This window comes from Lepisosteus platostomus, chromosome 5 (assembly GCF_059453375.1).
Source record: "Lepisosteus platostomus isolate fLepPlt1 chromosome 5, fLepPlt1.hap1, whole genome shotgun sequence".
Taxonomy (NCBI): domain Eukaryota; kingdom Metazoa; phylum Chordata; class Actinopteri; order Semionotiformes; family Lepisosteidae; genus Lepisosteus; species Lepisosteus platostomus.
In genome coordinates this window covers 10998593-11023759 of record NC_142615.1, presented here as the reverse complement: position 1 = coordinate 11023759, position 25167 = coordinate 10998593, and the positions used below count along the sequence as shown (strand labels likewise).

General features: G+C 41.5%; 1 protein-coding gene and 2 non-coding genes across 3 annotated transcripts; all 3 read right to left on the bottom strand.

Annotated features, from left to right (window-relative positions):
• Nucleotides 1-575: 575 nt before the first annotated feature.
• trnal-caa (transfer RNA leucine (anticodon CAA)) lies at nt 576-686 on the bottom strand. Its single transcript has 2 exons — nt 649-686; nt 576-621 (listed from the first exon to the last, which is right to left on the bottom strand). It is a non-coding gene; the product is annotated as a tRNA-Leu (tRNA).
• A 3580-nt stretch (nt 687-4266) lies between these two features.
• trnal-caa (transfer RNA leucine (anticodon CAA)) lies at nt 4267-4373 on the bottom strand. Its single transcript has 2 exons — nt 4336-4373; nt 4267-4301 (listed from the first exon to the last, which is right to left on the bottom strand). It is a non-coding gene; the product is annotated as a tRNA-Leu (tRNA).
• Nucleotides 4374-10980: 6607 nt separating this feature from the next.
• Nucleotides 10981-13453, bottom strand: LOC148663418 (zona pellucida sperm-binding protein 3-like). Its single transcript, XM_088633041.1, has 9 exons — nt 12816-13453; nt 12599-12714; nt 12420-12526; nt 12150-12324; nt 11955-12072; nt 11656-11756; nt 11505-11578; nt 11151-11333; nt 10981-11072 (listed from the first exon to the last, which is right to left on the bottom strand). The coding sequence occupies exons 1-9, from the start codon at nt 13449-13451 to the stop codon at nt 11065-11067; spliced, it is 1518 nt and encodes a 505-aa protein (XP_088489167.1). The 5' UTR covers nt 13452-13453; the 3' UTR covers nt 10981-11064.
• Nucleotides 13454-25167: the final 11714 nt, after the last annotated feature.

Below are 25167 nucleotides of genomic sequence, written 5' to 3'. Positions count from 1 at the left end.
TGGGGGTTTAGCGCTTGTATCTCTCTTCTCTTACTAAACACTATCTACTGTAAAGTATATAAATAGAAGCTAAAATGCAGCTAAAATACTTCAGTAAGGCCGAGCAGATAGGAAAGTTTAATAAAAATGTTCTATGATCTATGTTCTAGTTGCCCATATTTTTTTAACTCTCGGTTCGAGCTCTGATTTAATCCTCTCGGCTCCTGCCGCTGTCACCGGGAGAGTGGCTGCATTCCGTAGGGCTACAGGCTGATTTCACAATGCCACATTTAATGAAATACAGGGGAAACCGCAAGGAAAACAATATGTTTTAATACATCTTCTTCTGGATTTATATTTCGGTCTTTCACCTTTGAATGCATACCTTGACCGTAAATCTTTACTCGATTACAGGCACCCCAAACAGTTCTTAAGGGAGAAATCGAAGCCTATTTGACTTTCTGCTAATCACATTGAAGTGTTCACGAAGCATTTCCCTGCCCATCATGTGCCCGCAAGCCTGTTTCTCCGTTTTCTTCTTTCTGTCGTTGTCAGCGAGCACAAGAAGACAGGAAAAATGCAAGAGAGGGAAAAGCTGTCAGGAGTGGGATTTGAACCCACGCCTCTATTCAGAGCCCAGAACACCCAAGCAATGGAAAGACAGGAGTCCTTGAGTCTGGCGCCTTAGACCACTCGGCCATCCTGACGAGTTGCATAAGTTGGTGTGTTAAAAGCACCAGTAGTTCACAAAACTGAGAAATGCTTTGCTGGAGAAGCGCCACGTTGCCTAATGTTGCCTAAACGGATCGCGGAAATCAAATATTCGGATCGATTTAGAGTGTGCTTTACAGCCTTTGTGTAATATTTTAAATTGTTTTTAAAAAGTGTGTACTGTGTACTACGTTTAGGACTAGTTAGTGTGGTAGAATATGGAGATCATCTCCAGCTCTGAGCTCAACTGCAACAACAAGTCGTGCTGAACAAAGTCAGAGTTCAGCTGAACCTTTGCTCAGTGTGGTGCTCAGGACTCAGGAGTATTGTTGTGGTTCTAATTAGCATGAACTGCAGGGGCTCTGAATCAGAACATTTCAATTTATCTGTTCAGTAAGTTAAAATGCAGGACATGTTAAAATCAGATTATCACTGTGTCTCTGTCCCGTTTGTATATAACCGAATGTTTAAAAGATACCAGTAAGGACACACAACTACTAAGGCGGTACTTATTGGAAATAGTCCCAAAACAAGTACGTCCGGCAGCTGGTAGACCCCTGTAATAATTTTGCAGTGACACTTTGAAGATTTACGCTCTATTTAAATATTAATTTACTAAATTTCAGTTCTCTTTTCTCACACTCCCTGGCATAACTGAACTCTCACTCTCGCATACTAAAGGCTTTACATTCATTAGCTGTAATACAGATTCTAATAAAGACAGAATGAAACTGTTTGTTTTGTGTCTCATGGTGATCCTCTTCTCGATCCAAATGAAATGTTTAATATGATCCCTCGAGAAAGAAAAGGAGTCAATTTCCGCCTGGAAAGATTGATGCTCCATCAAACATTTTGTAATATCTCCGGAAGTTTATACAGTAGAATCCTGGTATGTGGCTTAAATTCAAGGTAAACAAGACTAAGGAAACGAGTTGGAAACGATGTCGATCTGGGATTTAAATCATCCGGAACATTTCACTACATCGGACAGTATATGCCAGAGAGCATCTTCTGACATCTGTTGGTAGCTCAGTTGGTAGAGCGGAGGACTGTAGTGGAAACAAGAGGGAATCCTTAGGTTGCTGGTTTGACACTGGGTCGAAGGAAGGTGCCCTTTGTGTATTTCATTCAAACAGTTAAAATAGCCGATCTTTTTCCACTCAGACTTTGATCACAAGCTCAATAAACGACGAAGCAGAGGCTCTTGTTCTGAATTCAGCTCACGTCTGATTGTCTTGTTTTGGCCAAGATCTGATCTTTGAATTCAGGGAATACTCTGTCTGCTTTGTACAGTAATTCAAAAGTAGATACAAATGTCACTTTTTTATTGTAGATATAAAGGTGTTCTCTGTTTTCAAAGGATAGGTACTTAATTGGCTTTATGATTTGGATTTGATTTTGTATCGTTGTATTATTAAGTTTGTGCTTTTTGTGTTTTTAACATATTGTGAACTTATTTTTTAAACAAATGCTTACAAAGGCAGACATGGCACACATCTGTTTATACCAGCGTTGAATTGTATATTTGTATTAAGTATAAGCTACTGCGCACTTCTGGGAGTATAACAGGTTCGATATAAAGTGGCAAAAATATAAAAGGGGAAAATACCCCAGACTGGGTGTAAAGGCCTCGTTGTGACTGTTGTTTTATTGTTGAATACGGCATACTGTGCATGAAATGTTGCAGAAACACAATCTGATAGTTAAATAATTAGTATGAGGCCACGGATCCAAATATTAATTGCTGATTTTTTTAAGTGATATCTTCCTATCCTCTGGTAGAAGTAACACGATGTGAGCAATTGTTTTTTGTTCTTTTTTTTCACGTTGCGATCCAAAAAGCCTCAGATGCACAGTCTGACAGCAACCAAACCAGAATGGATTCTGCTGGGAGCCGGACTGAGCTCATTCTTGCTCCCTGTGCTGAAAACAGAATTAGCTCTTCCTCGAACATCGTCTACAGCTGCTGGATGGTGCTCTACGTCCTGCTGCTCCAGCAATTATTTGGACGAAAGACAGATCACTTGTGCGCTTTTAACCTTCTCGCAGCTACAGGCGAGACTGAAGCTGGCGATATAAAGGCACGCGCTGGTACACCTTCTCGAACTTTCACAATTGCGATAAACATTTTTTTAAGACTTTTGAAAAACTAGATATAGATATAGATAAAACTAGATAAAAAAACATGAGCTTTATCGGTTTTTACATTAATCGATTTTGAATCAAATTTGATCTTTTTACATTGCATTTTACGTTGAAATGTAGCATGCATACCTAATCCACCAACGGACAGAGCAATATTTTACGTTGCCTTCCAGAGCTTCCAACGTTTGATGGATTTGTATGGGTGTCTGTATGATACCACTACAGCACTGGCGTAGGTGCAAAATCCACTTTCACAAGACTTTTTCAGTGTCTTCTCTCTCAAATGGACCGAAGCACAGGAGCCAATATAAGAGAAAACGACAGATGTTTAAACAGAGTATGTCCCAATGTCTGCGACAACGCATTGTGATTTTGTATAAACGCAAATGGTTTATCATTTAAAAGCCAACATCATTCTTTTTATCCCTGGCGCTAATACGCTACCATACATGCGAGCTGTTGTGTGAAAGAAAATTCATATGTGCGTAGGAAGGCAGAATAAAATCCAGAACTGTGTTGGTGACATCGATAAACAGGGCTCATGTTCACAACAAAACTTTACTGTATAAAAGGTTAATATTCGTAAATATATATTTTTTTTAATTATGCAAGGTGTCTGTTAAACCATTCATGAAGGATTTTTAGACAAAAAAACACACCATTATATGAGAACATATATTTACTATATCTGCATTTAACTCACTTTTTAACAATATCAATTTCAAGGCCGATATAAATTGCTGCCCTGCTTTTTTGTCATAAATACACAAGCTTGTTATGTCTTGTGTCAGAAATAAACTGCATGAAATTTGCTAAAGCAACAGATCTTCCTGCTTTAGTTAAGGTTTGGTTATTGTGGGGGTTTAGCGCTTGTATCTCTCTTCTCTTACTAAACACTATCTACTGTAAAGTATATAAATAGAAGCTAAAATGCAGCTAAAATACTTCAGTAAGGCCGAGCAGATAGGAAAGTTTAATAAAAATGTTCTATGATCTATGTTCTAGTTGCCCATATTTTTTTAACTCTCTGTTCGAGCTCTGATTTAATCCTCTCGGCTCCTGCCGCTGTCACCGGGAGAGTGGCTGCATTCCGTAGGGCTACAGGCTGATTTCACAATGCCACATTTAATGAAATACAGGGGAAACCGCAAGGAAAACAATATGTTTTAATACATCTTCTTCTGGATTTATATTTCGGTCTTTCACCTTTGAATGCATACCTTGACCGTAAATCTTTACTCGATTACAGGCACCCCAAACAGTTCCTAAGGGAGAAATCGAAGCCTATTTGACTTTCTGCTAATCACATTGAAGTGTTCACGAAGCATTTCCCTGCCCATCATGTGCCCGCAAGCCGGTTTCTCCGTTTTCTTCTTTCTGTCGTTGTCAGCGAGCACAAGAAGACAGGAAAAATGCAAGAGAGGGAAAAGCTGTCAGGAGTGGGATTTGAACCCACACCTTCAGAGACCAGAACACCCAAGCAATGGAAAGACAGGAGTCCTTGACTCTGGCGCCTTAGACCACTCAGCCATCCTGACGAGGTATGCAAGTTGGGGTGTTAAAAGCACCAGTAGTTCACAAAACTGAGAAATGCTTTGCTGGAGAAACACCACGTTGCCTAATGTTGCCTAAACGGATCACGGAAATCAAATATTCGGATCGATTTAGAGTGTGCTTTACAGCCTTTGTGTAATATTTTAAATTGTTTTTAAAAAGTGTGTACTACGTTTAGGACTAGTTAGTGTGGTAGAATATGGAGATCATCTCCAGCTCTGAGCTCAACTGCAACAACAAGTTGTGCTGAACAAAGTCAGAGTTCAGCTGAACCTTTGCTCAGTGTGGTGGTCAGGACTCAGGAGTATTGTTGTGGTTCTAATTAGCACGAACTGCAGGGGCTCTGAATCAGAACGTTTCAATTTATCTGTTCAGTAAGTTAAAATGCAGGACACGTTAAAATCGGATTATTACTGTGTCTCTGTCCCGTTTGTATATAACTGAATGTTTAAAAGATACCAGTAAGGACACACAACTACTAATGCGGTACTTATTGGAAATAGTCCCAAAACAAGTACGTCCGGCAGCTGGTAGACCCCTGTAATAATTTTGCAGTGACACTTTGAAGATTTACACTCTATTTAACTATTAATTTACTAAATTTCAGTTCTCTTTTCTCACACTCCCTGGCATAACTGAACACTCACTCTCGCATACTAAAGGCTTTACATGCATTAGCTGTGATACAGATTCTAATAAAGACAGAATGAAACTGTTTGTTTTGTGTCTCATGGTGATCCTCTTCTCGATCCAAATTAAATGTTTAATATGATCCCTCGAGAAAGAAAAAGGAGTCAATTTCCGCCTGGAATGATTGATGCTCCATCAAACATTTTGTAATATCTCCGGAAGTTTATACAGTAGAATCCTGGTTTGTGGCTTAAATTCAAGGTAAACAAGACTAAGGAAACGAGTTGGAAACGATGTCAATCTGGGATTTAAATCATCCGGAACATTTCACTACATTGGGCAGTATGTGCCAGAGAGCAGCTCCTGACATCTGTTGATAACTCAGTTGGTAGAGTGGAGGACTGTAGTTGAAACAAGAGGGAATCCTTAGGTCATTAGGTCATTATTTTAATAATTTGATAAGTATGAGGCCCCGGATCCAAATATTCAGTTCTGATTTTTTTAAAGTGATATCTTCCCTTCCTCTGGTGGAAGTAACACGATGTGAGCAATTGTTTTTTGTTCTTTTTTTTTCACGTTGCGATCCAAAAAGCCTCAGATGCACAGTCTGACAGCAACCAAACCAGAATGGATTCTGCTGGGAGCCGGACTGAGCTCATTCTTGCTCCCTGTGCTGAAAACAGAATTAGCGCTTACCCGAGCACCATCTACAGCTGCTGGATGGTACTCTACGTCCTGCTGCTCCAGCAATTATTTTGACGAAAGACAGATCACTTGTACGCTTTTAACCTTCTCGCAGCTACAGGCGAGACTGAAGCTGGCGATATAAAGGCACGCGCTGGTACACCTTCTCTAACTTTCACAATTGCGATAAACATTTTTTTAAGACCTTTGAAAAACTAGATATAGATATAGATATAGATAAAACTAGATAAAAAACATGAGCTTTATCGGTTTTTACATTAATCGACTTTGAAACAAATTTGATCTTTTTACATTGCATTTTACGTTGAAATGTAGCATGCATACCTAATCCACCAACGGACAGAGCAATATTTTACGTTGCCTTCCAGAGCTTCCAACGTGTGATGGATTTGTATGGGTGTCTGTATGATACCACTACAGCACTGGCGCAGGTGCAAAATCCACTTTCACACGACTTTTTCAGCGTCTTCTCTCTCAAATGGACCAAAGCACAGGAGCCAATATTAGAGAAAACGACAGGTGTTTAAACAGAGGATGTCCCAATGTCTGGGACAACGCATTGTGATTTTGTATAAACGCAAATGGTTTCTCATTTAAAAGCCAACAATATTCTTTTTCTCCCTGGCTCTAATAAGCTACCAGACATGGGAGCTGTTGTGTGAAAGAAAATTCCAATGTCCATAGGAAGGCAGAATAAAATCCAGAACTGTGTTGGTAATATCGATAAACAGGGCTCATGTTCACAACAAAACTTTACTGTATAAAAAGTTAAAATTCGTAAATATATATTTTTTTTATTATGCAAAGTGTCTGTTAAACCATTCATGAAGGATTTTTAGACAAAAAAACACACCATTATATGAGAAAATATATTTACTATATCTGCATTTAACTCACTTTTTAACAATTTCAATTTCAAGGCCGATATAAATTGTTGCCCTGCTTTTTTGTCATAAATACACAAGCTTGTTATGTCTTGTGTCAGAAATAAACTGCATGAAATTTGCTAAAGCAACAAAAACTAAGCGCCACAAAGAAGACAGACATTTGCGTTTATAGTGCAATGTTATCTCGAGCCTTTAAAATTACTTTAAATGCAATTTGTTTTTCTCTGTGGCTCTAAGGCTTTGTCATTTACTGTAGTTATTCAGGAGAACATTATGTTAATCATATAGATGAAACATTTAATATATTCAGGTGGGTAGCTACGTCAGCATGCGTATCTGCAAAGGAACAAGTAATATTGTAGGTTTATTCCATGCTGAAAAGAGAAGAGAGAAAACAAACCTGAAGAAGGTTTCACAGCTGAAACGTTGTGTTTTCTCTCTTCTCTTTTCAGCATGGAATAAACCTATTACTTGTTCCTTTAATATATTGTTCGGTTTGACTCAAAATGCTTTACTACTACAAGAGAGAATTATAGTATAAAGGATGAGACAAATTTATGATTTCTTGGAAGAAAATGTTTTTTCTTTGCATTGAAATGATTCGAAACTTTAGCGCAACACACAAACCCTTTGTCATTTTTAAAGATATAATATTTTTAAACAGACAGTATAGAAATTTTTTTTTTTTACTAAGCAATTTTGGCCGGGGGCGATGCATTACTAGTAGTGGCGCTGAGGTCACTATGGTGCAGTTGAGCACCGTAAGATTAGGGCCAGTGACGTAATGTATAACGCATCTGACTGTCTGAAGATCAGCTCCTGCTCTGAGCTCAATAGCAATGCAATGTGCGAAACAAAGCTGGCGAGCAGCTGATCTTGTGCTCAGTAGTCAGTACGGTGCTGAGGGTTCAGTTCTGGCGTTGTTCTAATTAGCACGAACTGCAATGGCTCTGAATCTGACCATTTCTATGGAAGCCCGTTTCCGCCAGGGAGTAAAAATAAAAACGCGCTATGGTATCTCAGAATTCCGACTTAGTAACTGAGAATTGCGACTTAAAAACTCAGAATTCCGACTTTATATCTCGTAATTACGACTACCTCACATTTGGGACTTCGAAATAACCCATATTTCATTGTCTGTCCTTTTGTTATTGTAACGGATTCGGGTTCCAGGGCTTGTGCCCTCGCCGCTCCCACCCTAGTTCGTGCCTCACTGCATTGGCTCGAACCCAGGCCTTGCCAGCTGAGCTAAAGAAGAGTTTCTTTTTTAAGTAAAAAATGACATACAATGGAAATATTTAAAAAGTATAAGTTTCAGCTTTTATAATTGTGAATTCTTCTGGATGTGAAGTGTCTATTTCTGTATCTTATTTCATATTCTTTCTTCGTTTTTGTATTTCTGGTGTTTAAATAAAAAAAGAATTTAAAAGCCCACCATCCACTATTCCATCCGTGTACTATGGAAGCCTCACTACCGGAAATGGGATTCCATAAAAATTAGTGTAATTAATTTGATTTTTATCAGGGCACTGTACAAGACAAGTCTTCAGGCTTATAGATCCTATGATCTTGTACGATTCATCAATATAGTGTAACGGAACGGCCAACATACAATTTGTAGTTCAGGTGGGTAGCTGCGTCAGCATGCGTAGGCTGCAAAGGAACAAGTAATAGGTTTATTCCATGCTGAAAAAAAGAAGAAAGAAAATATGTTTTGGCCGAAACGTACCAGTAAACTTTACATTAACAATACCAGCCAACGATACATTATCATTTCACACCGGTTCTACAGGAATCTACAGCAGAGCCCTGAGTTGACGCCCAGAGTCCCACTGAGCCCATAGAATTCCACATCACCCATCACTCCTGCACACAGTCCGCTGAGAGCGCCTGTCCATAAACTACTGGATTGAGAATGGGATCAAATAATTCCCCATTTTCTTAATTCTACATCAAAGGACTGTTAAAGGTCTATTTGAAGGCATCGATTTGTATTCTTAAACCAGATGAACGCCTGGAATAAGTTAATATTACTTTAAAAAATAAACAGTCGTGCTACAGTACTCCAGTTGAAGGCACGCTTCTAGCTTTGCGGTACTCTGGTGCGTCACAAATTTATGTTTGAATTTCTGTGGATGAACTACTATAGGTGTACCCTCGCTCACTTTCTTTAGCAACAGTCGTTGCTCCTCATCTGAGTGATGTATTTGCCTTGTTTACAGTTCACTTCCCTGCAAGGAATATTCACCTCAGAGCTCTCTTTCACAGACTGCAGGCGCTGTTTGTTAACAGGTATTATAGTGATGACATCTTTCTGTATGATCAGGACAGGAGCTGCAAGTCCACTGTGTTGTGGCTGCAGTACAATTTTAGCTTATTATTATAATACTTTTTAACAGCGACAGATTCTTAAGATCACGAGGTGTTACGATATTATTTCAGTATTAAGCTGTTACTACATTCGGAACTGTCCCATAGGATTCAGAGTTCCATTAGTTTGGCACTAAACTGCTTAGTCTATTGCAGGAATTGTACTTAGTCCTGTCCTGTAGTGTCCTCTAGAGAGCAGCAGCTGTTTCCTTGGGCTCATTGCAATTGGGAACATTGTGATTACTGAGCAGGGGACTAAAGTCAGCAGACGAGCGAGTTGCAAATCGGTATTAATCTGGCGTACAGAGCTGCATGCTAATCTCTGGATCATCTCCAGTTAATGCGATGCTGTTCTTACCTTGCAATTGACCCAATCTGACTACTGGCACCAACAACCCTGTTATTACAAATAAACTTCTTGTGTACCTACCGTGATACATAAGTTTGCTGGAGAGGTTTGGCAGCCTATATTCAGTCAAAGGTGTGTGTGCAGATCACTGTGATATACAGGCATCAACAAACTGACATACAATATTAAATGTTTAACTGATAAAACCCAAATGAACCAAACCTGAATAAATTAGTGGTGGAAAGGAGTCTTTTTATATAGCAAAAGGTCTCTGAGCCTTTGGTAATAACGATGGGTATATAACCCATTGTCCTCAATATTAGAAATGAATCCTTGAGCACTGCTGTTGTACCAACAGTCCTCAAAAGTGCTGCCATTACCCCCGTCCCATAAAAGCCTAACATTACCCTTTCTTGCATAAACTGTAGAACGTGCCTTCACATTTCAGTTGCAGTTTAATCTATTATCACCCTACTCCCCACTTCATAACCTTCACTCTAATTCTGGTCTCCTAACTGTCCCCCAAGCCCGTCTACACTGTATGGGTGACAGGGCCTTCTCCTGTTATGCCCCCAGGCTCTGGAACTCTCTGCCCAAGGATAGCAGAGTCAGCTTCCCTAAACTCCTTCAAATTCAGACTCAACACCTTGTTCTGTAGAAGAGCCTTTACTGAACTGGTTCCATTCTTTAGCCCTCTGCTTCTACTTTCCTTAGTACCACCATCCATGGTCTCCTCTGTCTATTGGAATTGTTTTATCCTGTGTATTCTTATTGTAATTCTGTCAAGTGCTTTGAGAAGCCACCTTCAGAACCATTATATAAAATAGTTTATCCTAAATCCTTGAAGCTTTAATAGGGCACTGCAGTAGGGCTAAGAATTGACAGTGTTAGTGGGCCAGCAGGATTTGTGCAAATTATAGGTAGGCACAAAGGAAGACTAGGATTCACTTGAAATTCGTGACATGGGACACTGAAACAGGGGAGAGGCTTTGTGTAGTAAGCGTTCAGTCTCAATCTACACAGTCTGTGCTGCTGGTAGAGGTGGTTGTGAACACCCGCCTTCCCAGTCAAGTACTGGGATCTCCAGTCTCAATCCTAATACTTCCCCATGACTGTCCAATACCACTACTGTGAAACCAACACCCATAAGACAAGACCTCCAAGATTCTAACTGCACAATTATTCACTGATGTTTGTGCACCAGTATTGTTCCTCTGCTAAGGAAGGGAAGTCCTACTTTACACCAAGCCCCTGTTGACAATTCCTTCCTTGTGTTTCTTTTAGTCAGTTTGTGCAGCCTAGAATAGGACACCAGATCTCACTCTTACTGGGCACTACAGTAGCAACTCACACTCCATAAGCACTACACATCTCAGAAACAGGAGGATTTCCAGTATATTGAACACCTCCGTCTCTCTCACAGTGAAAAAAGTCACACTGCCCTGCCCAAGGAATAGTGCGGCCATCTTCCCCCCACTACAACGCTTTATTACTCCAGCCATTTTCAGTCCTCATTGGCAGCAATACGGGAAGCATTCTTGAAAGGGGAACCCCCACAAATACTTCCATTGATTAATGGGTCTCACTTCCCTTGAATTCCTCCACCCCATTCAAACCTATAAACCATAAAGAAACAAGGGCAGGCAGAAGGGTCTTTCACAGCTTTATTGAAATGTTGCCATTACAAGGCAAGTGGAGGCAGGAGAGTCACAAGGGCCAGGCTGGAGCCTTCATTCAGGCACCTGGGGAGAAAGAAGGAGAACAATCCAGCTGAACTGCAGGACACCACCCCTACAGGAGCTCCTCCTGCCAGACCCTACCTGTCCACTGGCCAACATCTCCAAAGTCCTCTGTTCCCTCCACATCCTCACTGGTGCTCTCTGCATCTTCACTGGAGCTCTGAGGGTCTCCCTCCTCATCCTCAGTCCAGTCAGCTCCCACATCCAGAGGAGCTTCTACTGGTGCCACAGCCACCCGACTGCTGGTCACCAGGCTCCTGGTACCTGTGGACAAGCAGCACCCAGGAGTGAGGGATCTGCTATACCCAGAGTCCCACAGTGATGCTACTCATCTAAACAGTCTCTTTGTCCAGCATGGGATCATTCCTCAGTTGTCCAAGCATGGTTGTCTCTTGAGCAGAGATGCATCCACAAGGGATAGAGAACCAGACCCACCTTCATTCCAACTGCCAGCACACCTGGACTCACAGCAGGCACAGACCTCATGGTCACCATACAGCTCCTCCCACCTGGAGGAGAGGAGGACAGGTGAGGCCTCCACCTGGCATGTCCCAGAGCACCCTCAGCAGGCTCCTCGCAGAAGTACCTCTTCGCCTCCCTGTTGTAGGTGCAGGACTTGGTCCCTGGTGTTGCTTTAGCAGGAGCCACAGCCATGACACAGTGCATGTACAGCTCAGTCACTTCATGCTGCAAGAGGGAAGGTCACAGCATTAAGGGATCAAGGCCAATAGAGGGACAGAGAAGGACCTTCTGCCATCAGTGAAGGCAAGCTGGCAGCTCTAGGCACTACAGCTGCCACAGTCTGGTTCACATCTAGATCATGGATGTGAAAGCAGACCATGGATCAGTAGAGCAAGAAGGCTGAGCAGCCTTTGAGAGCAGTACCTTCCTGGACAGCTTCTTCTGGAAGAGGAAGGCATCAATTGTGAAGCGGAGCACATCCTTCTGCTTGGAGGGGACAAACCTGGACAGGCAGCCATCTGCCTTGCTGTCCACCATGCACCTGGGGACAAGGACAAGGATGAACCCCTGCAGGCTCTCGGGGCTCCTGCCCACCTCTCCTCCCAGAAGGGGCCGTACCCCAAGTTGTCGATCACAGGGAAACGGGGCTGGGAGTGCTGGTCTGGTTTCTCCGTTACGTAACACGAGTGGATGTACAGCCTCTGCTCTGCTGTGGCAAAGTAGGCAGTGGCCTGGAAGTACATGGGCTGACCCAGGAAGTACTCATCCTTAGGAGAGAGCCGGACCCAGCGGGCTGGAAAGAAAGAGAGAGAGAGAGAGAGAGGCAGCATTACACCTGCACACAGCACCCCCTGCAGGCAGGAGGAGCCACTCACTCAAGGAGCTTACAGTTGGTGGTGAGCAGCACAAAGCTGTGTTTGTTCTTCAGGTCCTTGAAGAAGGTCCTTCTCCTGGCCCACGTGGGGACATAGCCAACCTTGTAGGAGTAGTGGAACCTGCAGGACAGAGGGGATGAGGGGCATCTGGACACTTTCCTAGCGGCTTCTCAGCAGCAGAGCCCTGCCTACCTGTTGTAGGAGCACTTGACAGGCACAGAGAAGGGAATGAAGCGATGCACAGGTGCACTGGAGGAGGGCGGGGCATAGCGGAGAGTGTTGGAGTACACCAGGCGGCCCTGGACAACCTGCAGGGTCACAGAGGAAGGGATATTCCCAGGAAAGGCAACCCCGACACTGGCCCTACAGCTCACATCGATACACTGCATGTAGATGAAGACCTGCTTACCGATCGCTCGGTACCGCACTCATGAAGCCCGTAGATGAAGTAGAAGTAACTGCGTGTGGTTCGGCTGACGCTGCAGTTGCCCAAGGTCACCTCCGATGGCCGACAGCTGAAGCCGAACAGGAGCCGACTGACCCTCACATACATCCTGCTGGAGTCACACCACACAGCCACTCCTCGGGTGCCCCCGATGGCCGGGCGAGCCGGCTGCCGCCCTCGCTGGGGAGGAAACAGGACGCTCTTGATGTAGGCGGGTAAGGGGCGGCTGCCGGCTTCGGGCTTCATCTTCTCCTTGTCGAAGTAGGGCGAGTACGCGTCTCTGGACACGGGAAGGCGGCGAAAGTCGGGAGCCAAGGACTGCGAGTCGTTCTCGCTTGCAGACAGGTCTTCGGAGGGCGCATCTGCCAGGTTCAAATCCTCCAACTGGGCTGCGTCTTCAGGAGCCGGGAGGTCGGCCTGGAGCGCCAATTCCCGAGAGTCCCAGCCAGCCGGCCCGGCGGAAACCAGTGCGGGGAGCCCGGCCCCTGTGCACAGGCACAGCATAAAGAGAAACGAGCGCATCGCCAAATTAACGTCCCGCTCAATTGCTACAGGAGTAAAATAAGTAAACCACAAAACTGTGTTGAAGCAAGAAAGCATAAAGTGTGAACGCGGTGACTAGGTTTTTATACTGGCAGGACCTGTTACCGCACACCTGGTCACACAATCAACACAATCAATTACATACAGAGATCCGGATTGTTCTCAGCGTCTAATTAGAACCTGATTTCAGTCTGAGGCGGGACTCCGTGAAGCCGCCTGAACATTTTCCCGTGTGTATCTGACCTCAGCGGAGGAGTTCCACGCAATTTCGACAGAATTAAATCACCCACACGTGTAAAATTTGCTCAGATTAATTTATTGTTCAATTAGTTTCTAATTTCCGAGGAAAGTGTGTTAAACTCGCTGTCAGACAGAGTACGGAACATGCGACACGTCCGTCCACACTTTCTTTTATCGAGGGGGCTGTTCTATCAACACGTACCGCAATGAAAATAATTTTACTATTTTTCATGTGTAATTGCATGTCATATTAAAATGTGTAATACAAGCATTTCTTTGCTTCCCAGTAAAGAAATACTGATCAGCTTTTGACATGATCTGATAATAATTTGTCTGATTTTCCAGAGATTGCTTTTGCTTCGCAGCACCGAGAACCTATGGAAGCCTGTTTCCGCCAGGGAGTAAAAAAAACGCACTATGGTATCTCAGAATTGTGACTTAGAATCATAGAATTGCGACCTAAAAACTCAGAATTTTGACTTTATCTCTCACATTTGCGACTTCGAAAAGCCCATATTTCATTGTCTGACCTTTTGTTATTGTAACGAATTCGGGTTCTAGGGCTTGTGCCCTCGCCGCTCCCACCCTACTTCGTGCCTCACTCTATTGGCTCAAACCCAGGTCTTGCTAGCTAGAACCCGAATCCGTTACAATAACAAAAGGACAGACAATGAAATATGGGCTATTTCGAAGTTGCAAATGTGAGATATAAAGTCGGAGTTGTGAGTTACTAAGTCGCAATTCTGAGTTACTTAGTCGGAATTCTGCGATACCATAGCGCGTTGTTTTGTAACTCCCTGGCGGAAACGGGCTTTCATACATTTCAATTAGTCTGATCAGTGCAGGACAAGTTAATGTAGAATCATTACTATGTCTGTCTCTTGTTTGTATATAAATGAATGTCTTTGACAACTTAATGTTAGTTTTTAATTTAGTTTTACGATGTAGGTCATGTGTTAACATATGCACGAGCATACGAAATGTCTCACTCCTGATTCAGCTCATGCTCCATAGGAGAGAAGAGATTCCTCCTGCTTCTCGTACAATCATATCAGAACAGAAGCCCGTGTCGCCCAGCTCTGATTCAAGAGCGACTCGCATCTTCAGCCCTTTTTTTATTCGTGATCCTAATTTTCTTTAGTTATGATCAATATTGAACTTTTTCTAAATAAAACGACAATAATCAAACATGCAGGCAGACTTTTAAAAAGTATTAGGAGCTGACAGGGTGCCCCTTTGGAATAGTTGTCAGAAAATGTGAGAAAAGGAAAGGTACGTAAGCTCTCACACACAGCATTAGAGATTGGCATCTCATGGAAAAAAAAAAAACTACCTGTCTCCCCAGCATTTAACGGTGCTGTTGTTTTGATTTTACATATTGTTAGCATTTTAATGAATTGTTAAAAGATTGATACACAAATCGCTAAATAAGAAAACGTAAAAACCCTAGCTGTAAGCAATTGGCCATTCATATTCCTGAATTTTAAATCTCTGTGTATCCGAATGCCTGGTGCAGCTAATTTGAAAGCAGAGCCTACCATTTACAGAAGCGTATTGTTGCCACCAAGGAAAAAAAAATCCTGAGTTTACAGGAGTAAAGAGGAAACAAATGCAAACACCGTTTAGAAAAAACACACACGTCTCAGGCCTTAACCATGACAAGGATATGATTTGAACCTAGACGAGCAGAGCACAATGAATTAGCAATCCAAAAAGTGACTCCTGTTTAACTTTCTTTTCGCTTGCTCGATTTGTAGTACGCTCCTAAATCCTTACAACCGATAAACAAAACGGCTTCATGTGCCACAGCATTCTGCTACAGGTACGGTTTGCACCGTGTATTAGGCGAACCCGAATTAAATATTTCAAATATGTGAAGAATTTCATGAAACCTGAAAAAAGATCACAGCCAATGTCAGCAATTCAGAGCCTGTAGGCAGCTTCAACAGAACAAAACGATCTGAAGCCGCAATAATTTCATAGAGTGTATTATGACACTCTAACCACGTTGTTGCTATTACTGCTACTTCTGCTGCCGTTGCTTTAAACTCTACTCAGCGGGCAAGTAAAGTTGTACAAAGAATAGACTACTTTGAGCCGTCCAAATTCCATTATGTGAATTTAAGCTTTTTTTTTTTATTAATAACAGCATTAGTAATACAATGCGTGCTCAGAAACCTTACTTATTAGCTTATGAAGCAATAGTGTTTCGACAATTTGCGGTCTTCAAAAAGTAAACGCTGAAGTTTTTATACTTCCTTGTGAGCAGATCACCTTTGATTTAGAAAAGGAAAACTTACTCCTCTGTTGCTTTCATTGCAATATCTGAATCGAGACCCAAGCGCTAAGAAAGCTGAAAAACGCAGAAGTCATAAACCCGATTTTAATTTAGACACACATTTTCTAATGCAGCCTTCATTACAAGACAGTCTATTTCTCGAAAGCGTGTTATGTAAAAAAGAGAAAAACGAAAATATATGGATGACAATATTTAAAAGCTTAAGATTTTACTTTTGAGAAACTGTCATTTTATGTATCTAGACGCTTTTCAACCACTGCTTTTAGAACTTTGCTGTGCTTCCTGAATCATTTTCAGCGTTATAAACTGGGTGTGGAAGTAGCGATCACTTTGTAGAGCAGTTGATAGACTGGAGCTGTTCAGACTACTCTTGTTATTTCTCAAATGCTTCCATCATTTTTCTTTCAGGCTAGGACGCGAGTGTGTACATGTGTTTGGTTTTCGTTTCACTGATTCCCATTGAAGATTTGTGAATTAACAAGGAAAGAATCAGTTGCCTCGGAAAGCAGAAGGTTTGGTTCTCAACGATCTTGAAGACACGCCCATGTAGAGCAGCGTGTGATGATTCGTACTATAAAAGACCAAGTGCTCAAAGTGACGTCTGTGTTTGCCGTTGAAACTTTTCATCTCGGGCGCACTTTTAGAAAGCAAAGATAGAGCAGTTGTGTTGAATCACACTACGACAGCTGTCAGCAGAGTGGCGCAGCAGAAGCGTGCTGGGCCCAGAACCCAGAGGTCGATGTATCGGAACCATCCATTGCTATACACACCGTCAGTCTAATGAAGTGAATTTAAACTGATCTTTTTCTCTCGTGTATGTGCAAACTTCACACTTACTGTATTCGTTAATCTTTACCAATAGCAGATGCCCAAATGTATCTTTGGTTGTTCTGCGATCCTTCATAGTTTCCTCAATTCCTTCAAATGAACATCCATATCAAAGCAATTATATATATATATTACAATTAAGGTACATATTAAAAATATCAACGCACATTTCTATAATGCTCATTTAATAATGATTGTCAAGGATTGTCAAGTTCTCCAACAAATCTGTGTTCTAATTTTAAAATATTTTTGCTAAGGATACAACGGGTGTATAAATGAATTCTCCCAACAGCCAGTTAAAGAAAAATTCCACACGTGAGGATGGTTTTCTTGGACATTGACTTAGGTACTGAATTGTTTACTTGTTTTAGTTGCACACGAGTAAAACACGAAGATTTCCTGCAACATTCAAGAGGGTTTGCGAAGAAATCCCTTCAATTTTTAGCGGAGATTATGTTTACATCATCACAATCTGAAGCACGTCCCTGAGTGCGTTTGACCCACCAGCCCTTTGTTTAACAGCTGCAGAGGGACACATTCCCGTTGCTTTTCACAAATCACTGGCATTTTTTTTGCAGCATTTCTTCTGTCCTGAGAAGCAAGATTTGTATTTTATCTTTCAGAAGTTGTATGAATTTCTTGAAGTTCAAAAACAACTTGTTCCTGAAAAGAAATGAACACTTGCTTCAAAGTAAATCAAGACGTATGTGTCTCTTGCTGTGTGTGCTCTTATCTGTCCATCTCTCTCTCCTCTTCTCTCTGGCAGTCTGTGTAGAGTATCTGAAGGGGATGTAACCACTTGGAAAAGAAGAAAAATTCTCAGGAAAATTCTCAGGAAAATTCTCAGGCAGAATAAAAAATCATTATTCTTTTCTCAGTCAGATTCATTGCTCAGACTCACACTCAGACAGGATCTCAACTCCGTACTGCTCTCTATCCTCACAATCCAGAACCAGAAGATATTCAGACAATCAGTGCTGCTACATGAACAATATCAGACAGAACAGCCTGGACTCATGTCACATTTCCCCCTTTTATCCTTCCTCCCAGCCCTCTTAGAGACATAGAAAAGCCCCTGGTTCTCCTCTCTGTGAACTGGGCTCAGGGGTCACTGATCTGGCAGTTGTGGGCTCTGTTCCAGGTCGAAAGCAAGAAGGTTCTATTAACGCTTTCCAGGACTTCCAGCCCTTCCGTATTACTTTCTTTAGTGTATGTCAGCCTCCCAAAATGTTTATAAATGTTTTATAACACATATGAGTGTGGAATTATCTTATTATTTATATATAGTATTTATGTAATAAACACCAGTAGTGACACTATGATCAGTATATTGATTATTTGTAGCCGATGGTCCGATGGTCGTGTCTACAATAGTGACCATTTGACCAGTCTGTAGCTCTGGGCAGTGGGACTCAGATCACACAGAAGACCCGTCTGTGTGTGATTCCATACGAGCCCTGGGATTCAGCTACTCTCACAAATGTCTCATAGACCGTCTTATAAATTTACAATTAGATGAAGTCATGTAACAGTTTTACAGATAATTTAAATAATCAGACAGCAGTTTTGGCAGTGGATACATCTCCACATGGGGGAAAGAAACTGAAATATATGTGCTCACTGTGAAGTAGGAAGAGGTGGTCAGACAAGCAAAACAACTTTGCAGATAATGTGAAGTGACATTGTTTTGTGTCAATCAGCTCACAGATTTCGCTTCATGTGCCTTAAGCTGTGCAATTTGTATGGTTGTTGAATGCGATTGGTTTCTTCACAAGCCCAGTCAATTGCCCAGCTTGCCGATGCACACCTTCATGAAGACTCTCTTTAAGATTTCATTGTCAAGTCGCCTCCTTTGCATACAATAGTAGCACCGACACTAAGAGAAAGGATGAGAAATGGCGTTTATCAAGCGATTGCAGTGTTTGTTTGACTGAGGATCCTTGTGTGCTGAACTGGCCTCTGGAGAAGTGTAGTGCAGTAAAACAGAAGGTTTGTGTCACTCAAGATTGTTACAGAACAGAACAATACAATTACAATACTTTTGTGAGAGTAAATATTACTGGTGCATCACAGTTCTTATAATGGTGAAAACAGGAGCACCTTCTCTACATTTTTGACTGAAGTATTTAAACGGAAAGAAATAATATCACTATGCAATTCATAAATGCAATTGAGCTCCTCTAAATGTTCTAGTCTGATGAAACAATGTATAGAATTAGGTGACAATATCGGAATTAATTCAAATGCACAAGATTAATTTTCAGCAACAAAAAAAGTGCTCGGAAATATTTTACAAGAATGAAACCTAACATTCACCTAAATAAACATTAACCCTGTACATAAGTAGAGAACAGTAGGACAGAAGGTTAGTGTCACTGGACACTGCGTCAGAGAGGCCGATCTCTTCTCCTTCATTATGCAGGCTTACCCACTCATGATGAACTGTCCTCCAGTGATACTCAGCTGCCATCATCGACTCAGACATGACGTTCATGTACATATTATACCTTAATATGGCACTGCGTTACAATAATTTGATCAAAACAACTGGTGAAAAAATAATAATCAAATATTTCTTTCCTTCTTTTAGTAAAGATAAAGACTTTGTCCAAAAAAGAAGCATTTATACCTTTCCTCTCCTACCAGCCCTTACAAGTCACCCAGTTTTTAATTTAGAGCTGGATTAAAGCTCTAGTCTCTTTGGGGGTGTGAGTTGGAATCCAACTGCTGCCAAATATCTCCAACTATCTCAGTGTTAAGAAGCAAAAAACACACATTTGCTGCAGAAGTAACAGGAGAATTTGTGCCATTCAGCCTTATAGCGTGATGTCATTTTCTCATGCTCATTTTTAGATGCTTGTGATCGAATCTATGATTCTTATGAGTGTGCCCTCCATAAAGGTAGCAGATATAACGTGCCAAGTTTTCAGAGAATCGCATTAAATACAGGTCAGAAGAAGGCGACAAAGTGTCCGCTAGGCAGTTCAGCGATTTCAACAGTGTTCTCTGTTGTTTAGGTCCAGAATGACACCCGTTACAACACACAGTGTCAGGCATCAAAAAGACTTCCCAAAACCCTGATCCTCTCCTTGATCCGGTGATGGCATCCAGACATTTCCTGCAACAAAGCCAGGATACGATCTTCAACAACACGAGTGAAAGGCTAATTCCCAACCTTTGCAATCCTTTGCAAAGAAGGACCGCATGTGCTCAGTGTTAAATGCACTGTTCATTATTATTAATCATAATAATAATAATAATCTTTACATTATATAGTGCCTTTAAAGGTGGCTTTCCAAAGCGCTTTACAGAATGAAACCAATAAAGTAAAAAAAATACACAAGATAAGCAGGATGAGAATACACAGTTAGAGGAGACAATAGATGGTGGTATTAAATACAGTAGGAACAGAGGGGTAAAGAATAGTTCATTAAAGGCTCTTCTTTGTCAATTCAATGAAATGTTTCAGAAATGCTGAACGATTGATGTGTTTCACGCACAGCGCGGGCTCTCCTTTGCTTACAAATATTTTTTTCCACCAGTTTACTCAACTACAATTTTTGCTGAGCATTTTGTTTGATTGCTTCATATTGTATACTGCACTGATTTCTGTATTGTTCAATTTCCCTGTTGATTTTAATTTCTTGTTTTCTAAGACAATCAGACCAGCTGTTCTGACCATACCTTGCACTGGAGCCACTCTTTTCTTTCCAAAGGCGTGGAGAGAGATGCTACTGCAGGTAACACCCCATGAGAAACATCATGAGCATCTGTAAAAGCTCTCTACCTGCCCGCTCCCCACACCGACGTGTGTGAGCAGGGATTTAAAGGGACATTTTGAAGTGTAGAAACATTTTATTGTTACATACTTTTTCTGTGCAGTTAGTTCTCCTTCAACTCCGCCCAACAACAGAGGTCAGTTTTAATACAGGAGTAAAGGCACATTGCACACCTGCAAAACATCACGTACAGGTTTAGGGAGAGCTACATCAGTGATTGGAAGGTAGGAAGTTCCGGGTCACTTTTTTATTATAGATTCAAGCAGCCCTGAATACCTTTTCAAGAAACATTTCAGAATCCCAGTCACGTCCAGTATGATTGCTACACAGGTCTACAGTATACAATCAGAATACTGTTTGTGCGTTATATAAAACACACCGCCCAAAGTATTTCTAAAACAGGAATTACACGTTTCTGAATGCGCCCTCCTTTATAAATAAAATAAAAGGTCTGAAGCCTGCTCCAAAGAAGCACTATATTCAGAGCTGACAAAGAAGTGATAGGAAACATCTCGGAAAACGAAGGTGCAGTCATTTCCAAGCATCGCACAACAAGAGCTGAACCCACCCGACGTTCTCCAAAAGAGTAAGGTGTTGGGAGTGTGGCTGGGTGGTCTAAGTGCTGGGTTTGTGCTCCATTTTCTTCGCTGGGTTAGGTTTGAATCTTGCCGCTGCTAAGTGTTGGTGGGTTAAGACCTTCCTTCTATTGCGAGTTCAATGGGTAAAAGCTTTGCTTGACAGTCTGTCGAGAGACTGAACTAGGTGTTTCAAGATAGTCTTTGTCAGCTTAACATCAAGGCATAAAAAAGCCTCATTTTGTGTTCCCAACAGCAATGCTCTTTGGTCCCTTCAGCATTATGCAGGGAACAACATCTGCCGTGATCACTTTTGAGTCAGTGTGAATCGTAGTGTGCCGCAATTGTTTTTAAAATTGGTTTTGTAGGCATGGTGCATTTTTCTGTGAAACTTGAATGCTGTGCTTTTTCACGCAGAATCATCGGCAGGAGCAAAGCTTATTCAATCTTTGCGCACAGCGCTCCATCAGAAATACTTTGTCCAAGTTTTGAAGAGATTGTGGGATTCTCTGCACACGTTCACATCGCGTACCTCAGACAACAACACCATTCGATGGGAAGTTGATTCTGCTTCTTGCAGTTGTCCCTGTGGTTGCAGTAGTTACAAAGTTGCACTTTCCTCCACCTTCTGCTATAGTATTCACTGGGTGAGCTTCATCATTTGGCTCAGAAAGGTTAACTGTGCTTCGGAAAAAATCAGCTGCAGTGTCGTTATTTTGTCGGTGAGTATGGCTGTCTTTTAAAGCACATGAAAAACACGAGTTTGTGGATTTCTCCAAATAGCAACGAATTCAGTTGTCCAGTGCTTTACTGCTTTCAGAGGGTCTTTTATCAACGCTGCTATAGTAGAGAAGTGACATAATCACAAACACAACCATTTGTGCTGGCTGTTTCACTAAGTATTAAGCTTTTTCAACTATCACATGATTTTAACTAATTTAACATCATCTCCAGGAGAGCACCTCGCACTGCTCACTGAGCTGATGTACAGTATGTGCCCATTTCTCAAAAATTAAATATCATCTGAACTGATTTTTTCTATTTTAAATGCTTTCCTACTCTTTTAATATTTCAGTTAAATCTTGAAGTACTTTCCATTGATATTAATCCTAGTCCCGATGAACGATTCTGGGACATGGTGTACCTTGAATAATGTTCTTATAGGTTTCAGTTTGGAAATGTGCGCTCTCCAGAAGCTACCGAAACCTCCAATGGTCGCACAAAGCTTAATGCAATAGCAACGTTTGGGGTTGAAAAAGAATATTACTTGCTATGAATACGAACACTGTTACAGGAGGCGCGTAAGGACTATTTTAGCTCAGATCATCAATTTATCTTACATTTCTACTCCATTAATATCGCTATTGAGTGCTAAAGGTAGGTCCTGGCAATACTTCATGAGATCTTCTTAAGAAAACTTAAAAAAATAGATTTCCAGATTTACAAAAAGTAAAAAATATCGATTATGTGCAACTGATAAAATCTCTCTTCCAGGGATGTTGTAGCCACATGCAAATTACTTTATCAGCTTTAAAAGTTTCTTTTGCATTTATAAGACGATCAGCATGACACTCAAAACATACCTGTATTCAGTAAGCGCTGAGTCTGCTAGCTGAGCAAGTTGCCTCCTCTACACACAATAGCAGCCCTGAAGCTAAGATAAATGAAGAGAAATTTCTTTTATTGGGCACTTTTCATATCCGATGAGCTTGACATCTCCCAAGGGCGATGGAGTTTTTTTGCGACACTGCTTTTCCCTTTTTTCTTCTTTCTGTACTCTGATGGAAAAAAAAAACCGAGAAATCATGTAAGGGAAAAATGTATTTTGTTTCATGGAGAAAACGTGCACCAGGAAATGTTTTGTTTTGAAGAAGTGATTTAACATGATACATGACCTAATTTACTGGAGTAAATGCTCACACTGCAAGGTCTGCTTTACTACAAGAGAGAAGTAGAGTGAAAGATGTCATAATTTCACTGCGTTGTTCAAGAAAACATATTTTTCTTTGAATTCTAAATCAATCAGAATTTCAAAGTGACACACAAACCCTTTGTCTGTATTAAAGAGATGATATTTTAAAACTGATAAAAATGTAGAAAACACGTTTCTCACTTAGAAATTTTAGATGGGATGGTGTATTACTAGTTGCAGCGCTGAACTTACCATGGTGCAATTCAGTTACATGATTGGCCAGTGGTTTAATGGATAACGCGTCTGATTTTGCATCATGAGATTGTAGGTTCGACTTCTACCGGGTTCGTGTGTTTTTAAATCAGGCTACTCAGAAATAGATGTCCATTATGTGAATGAACCGCACCTGAAAGCAAACGTTGGTCGGGTTTCCTTCTTTCCAGCATGAAATAGCAAATCGTTACAAAAAGCACCAGCTAATGTGCAATAGCGTTAGTCATTTTAATTCACATGAATATACTGTAAGGTCTTGGTACATGGGATTGGATTTCATCCACAATTTAAAAAAGGGCAAATTATATTTACAGGCTTCAGACACTTTTTAATACAAAAGTGACCTAAAACTCTGTAACTTTCAGGTTAGTTTGAACCTGTAATGAAAAAGGGGCCTGAAACTTCCATTCTGTGATGTAACTGTCTCTAAAGTCGGACGTGATGTTTCACAGATGTGTAGTGTGCCCTTTCTCTTGTCGTGTTCAAATCCGGGTGTGATTCCCACCTGACCCATCGACAAACCTTTTCCAACGAATCTTTGATCGATTTAAAAAAGTCTTGAAGCTGGTAGGCCAGGGAAGAAGCACTGTTCGAGTGCACTGAGGAAAATGTGCTACTGTGCTGTGCTGCTCCAGTAGCGCAATTGGTCAGGTTGTGGTGCTTTTGTAGTGGAGTCATACCAAGGTTGTGAGCTCAATCATCACGTGGAGTAGGTTCCGTTTTCAGCTGCAGAAACGTGCTGTTGAATTTAAGTTGGTTCTTGTGTTACCTATTTCCTCTCAATGGAGCTGTATTAATGCAGGCACACCTGCATCCATGTCAAGTTATTTTATCATTGCTCACAAACCAACACACTGCAGACACCTCTGATATTGTCACTGTTTGTGGGCCACATGTTCCTGCTGTCAGCCTACCATGATCATACACCTATAGAAATATTACTGCTGTAGTACAGGAGCGAAGAAACGAAACGAAAGCACACCAAGTTTAAAAAGGTCAAAATGTGTCAAAGCCCTTCCTCGAGGAGGAAGGGGTTCAAACCTACTTGTGCAGAGTATCATGTACTAAGAGGAGAGCGCTTTAACCACTAGGCCACCTCCATACACACTTTATCCCCCTCCGGACATGAGTTGGCCTCTTTCCCCATACTCAAGGGTAATTTTCCTCTTCCACCTACAATTTCAACATTTACCTTGTGAGATGTCAAACCACAGAGCCTGTGCTGCGCTTCAGTGTTAGCTGTAGTGGACAGCCCATTGAACATAAAAAGCATATTGAACTCCTTTGACATAAGCCATTTCTCGTCACTTGCTCAGCGAGCAGGCTCAGCGCACACTGAATGCAGGTGTCTCAGAGCAATTGAGATGTGTCCAAGTGGCTGTAAAAGGGATATCTGATGCCAATGCCATGGCTTAGTTCTCTGGTTGGAGTATTCTCGGTCGCATTTAATGGCAACGTCATGGCAACGTCAGCTCAAACCACCAAATGGAGACGGGCGTGCTGACAAGCTGACCCTGCTGATGCAGGATTAACACTAGGATGCGAGAATGCTGTGGCTTAGTTGGTTAAAGCGCCTGCCTAGTAAACAGGAGATCCTGGGGTTGAGTCCCAGTGGTGCCTGTCTTGCCACACAGTTTATCATTATGGACAGCAACATGCTTCTACAGTAAATTTAATGGAAGTGTTCATTTAATTTTTGGAGCAACTTGTTTTTAAAAAAATCCATACAAATTGCAGAAGATAAAATACTCATCTGTTTTGTCAGTGCAGAGGAATTACTGCCAGCTGGCAAGGAAACGAAAAAGATTTTTTTGTCTTTAGCCAAAAACCTGTGAATGTAGAAAAAGGTGATGTGCGTTAGTTTCTA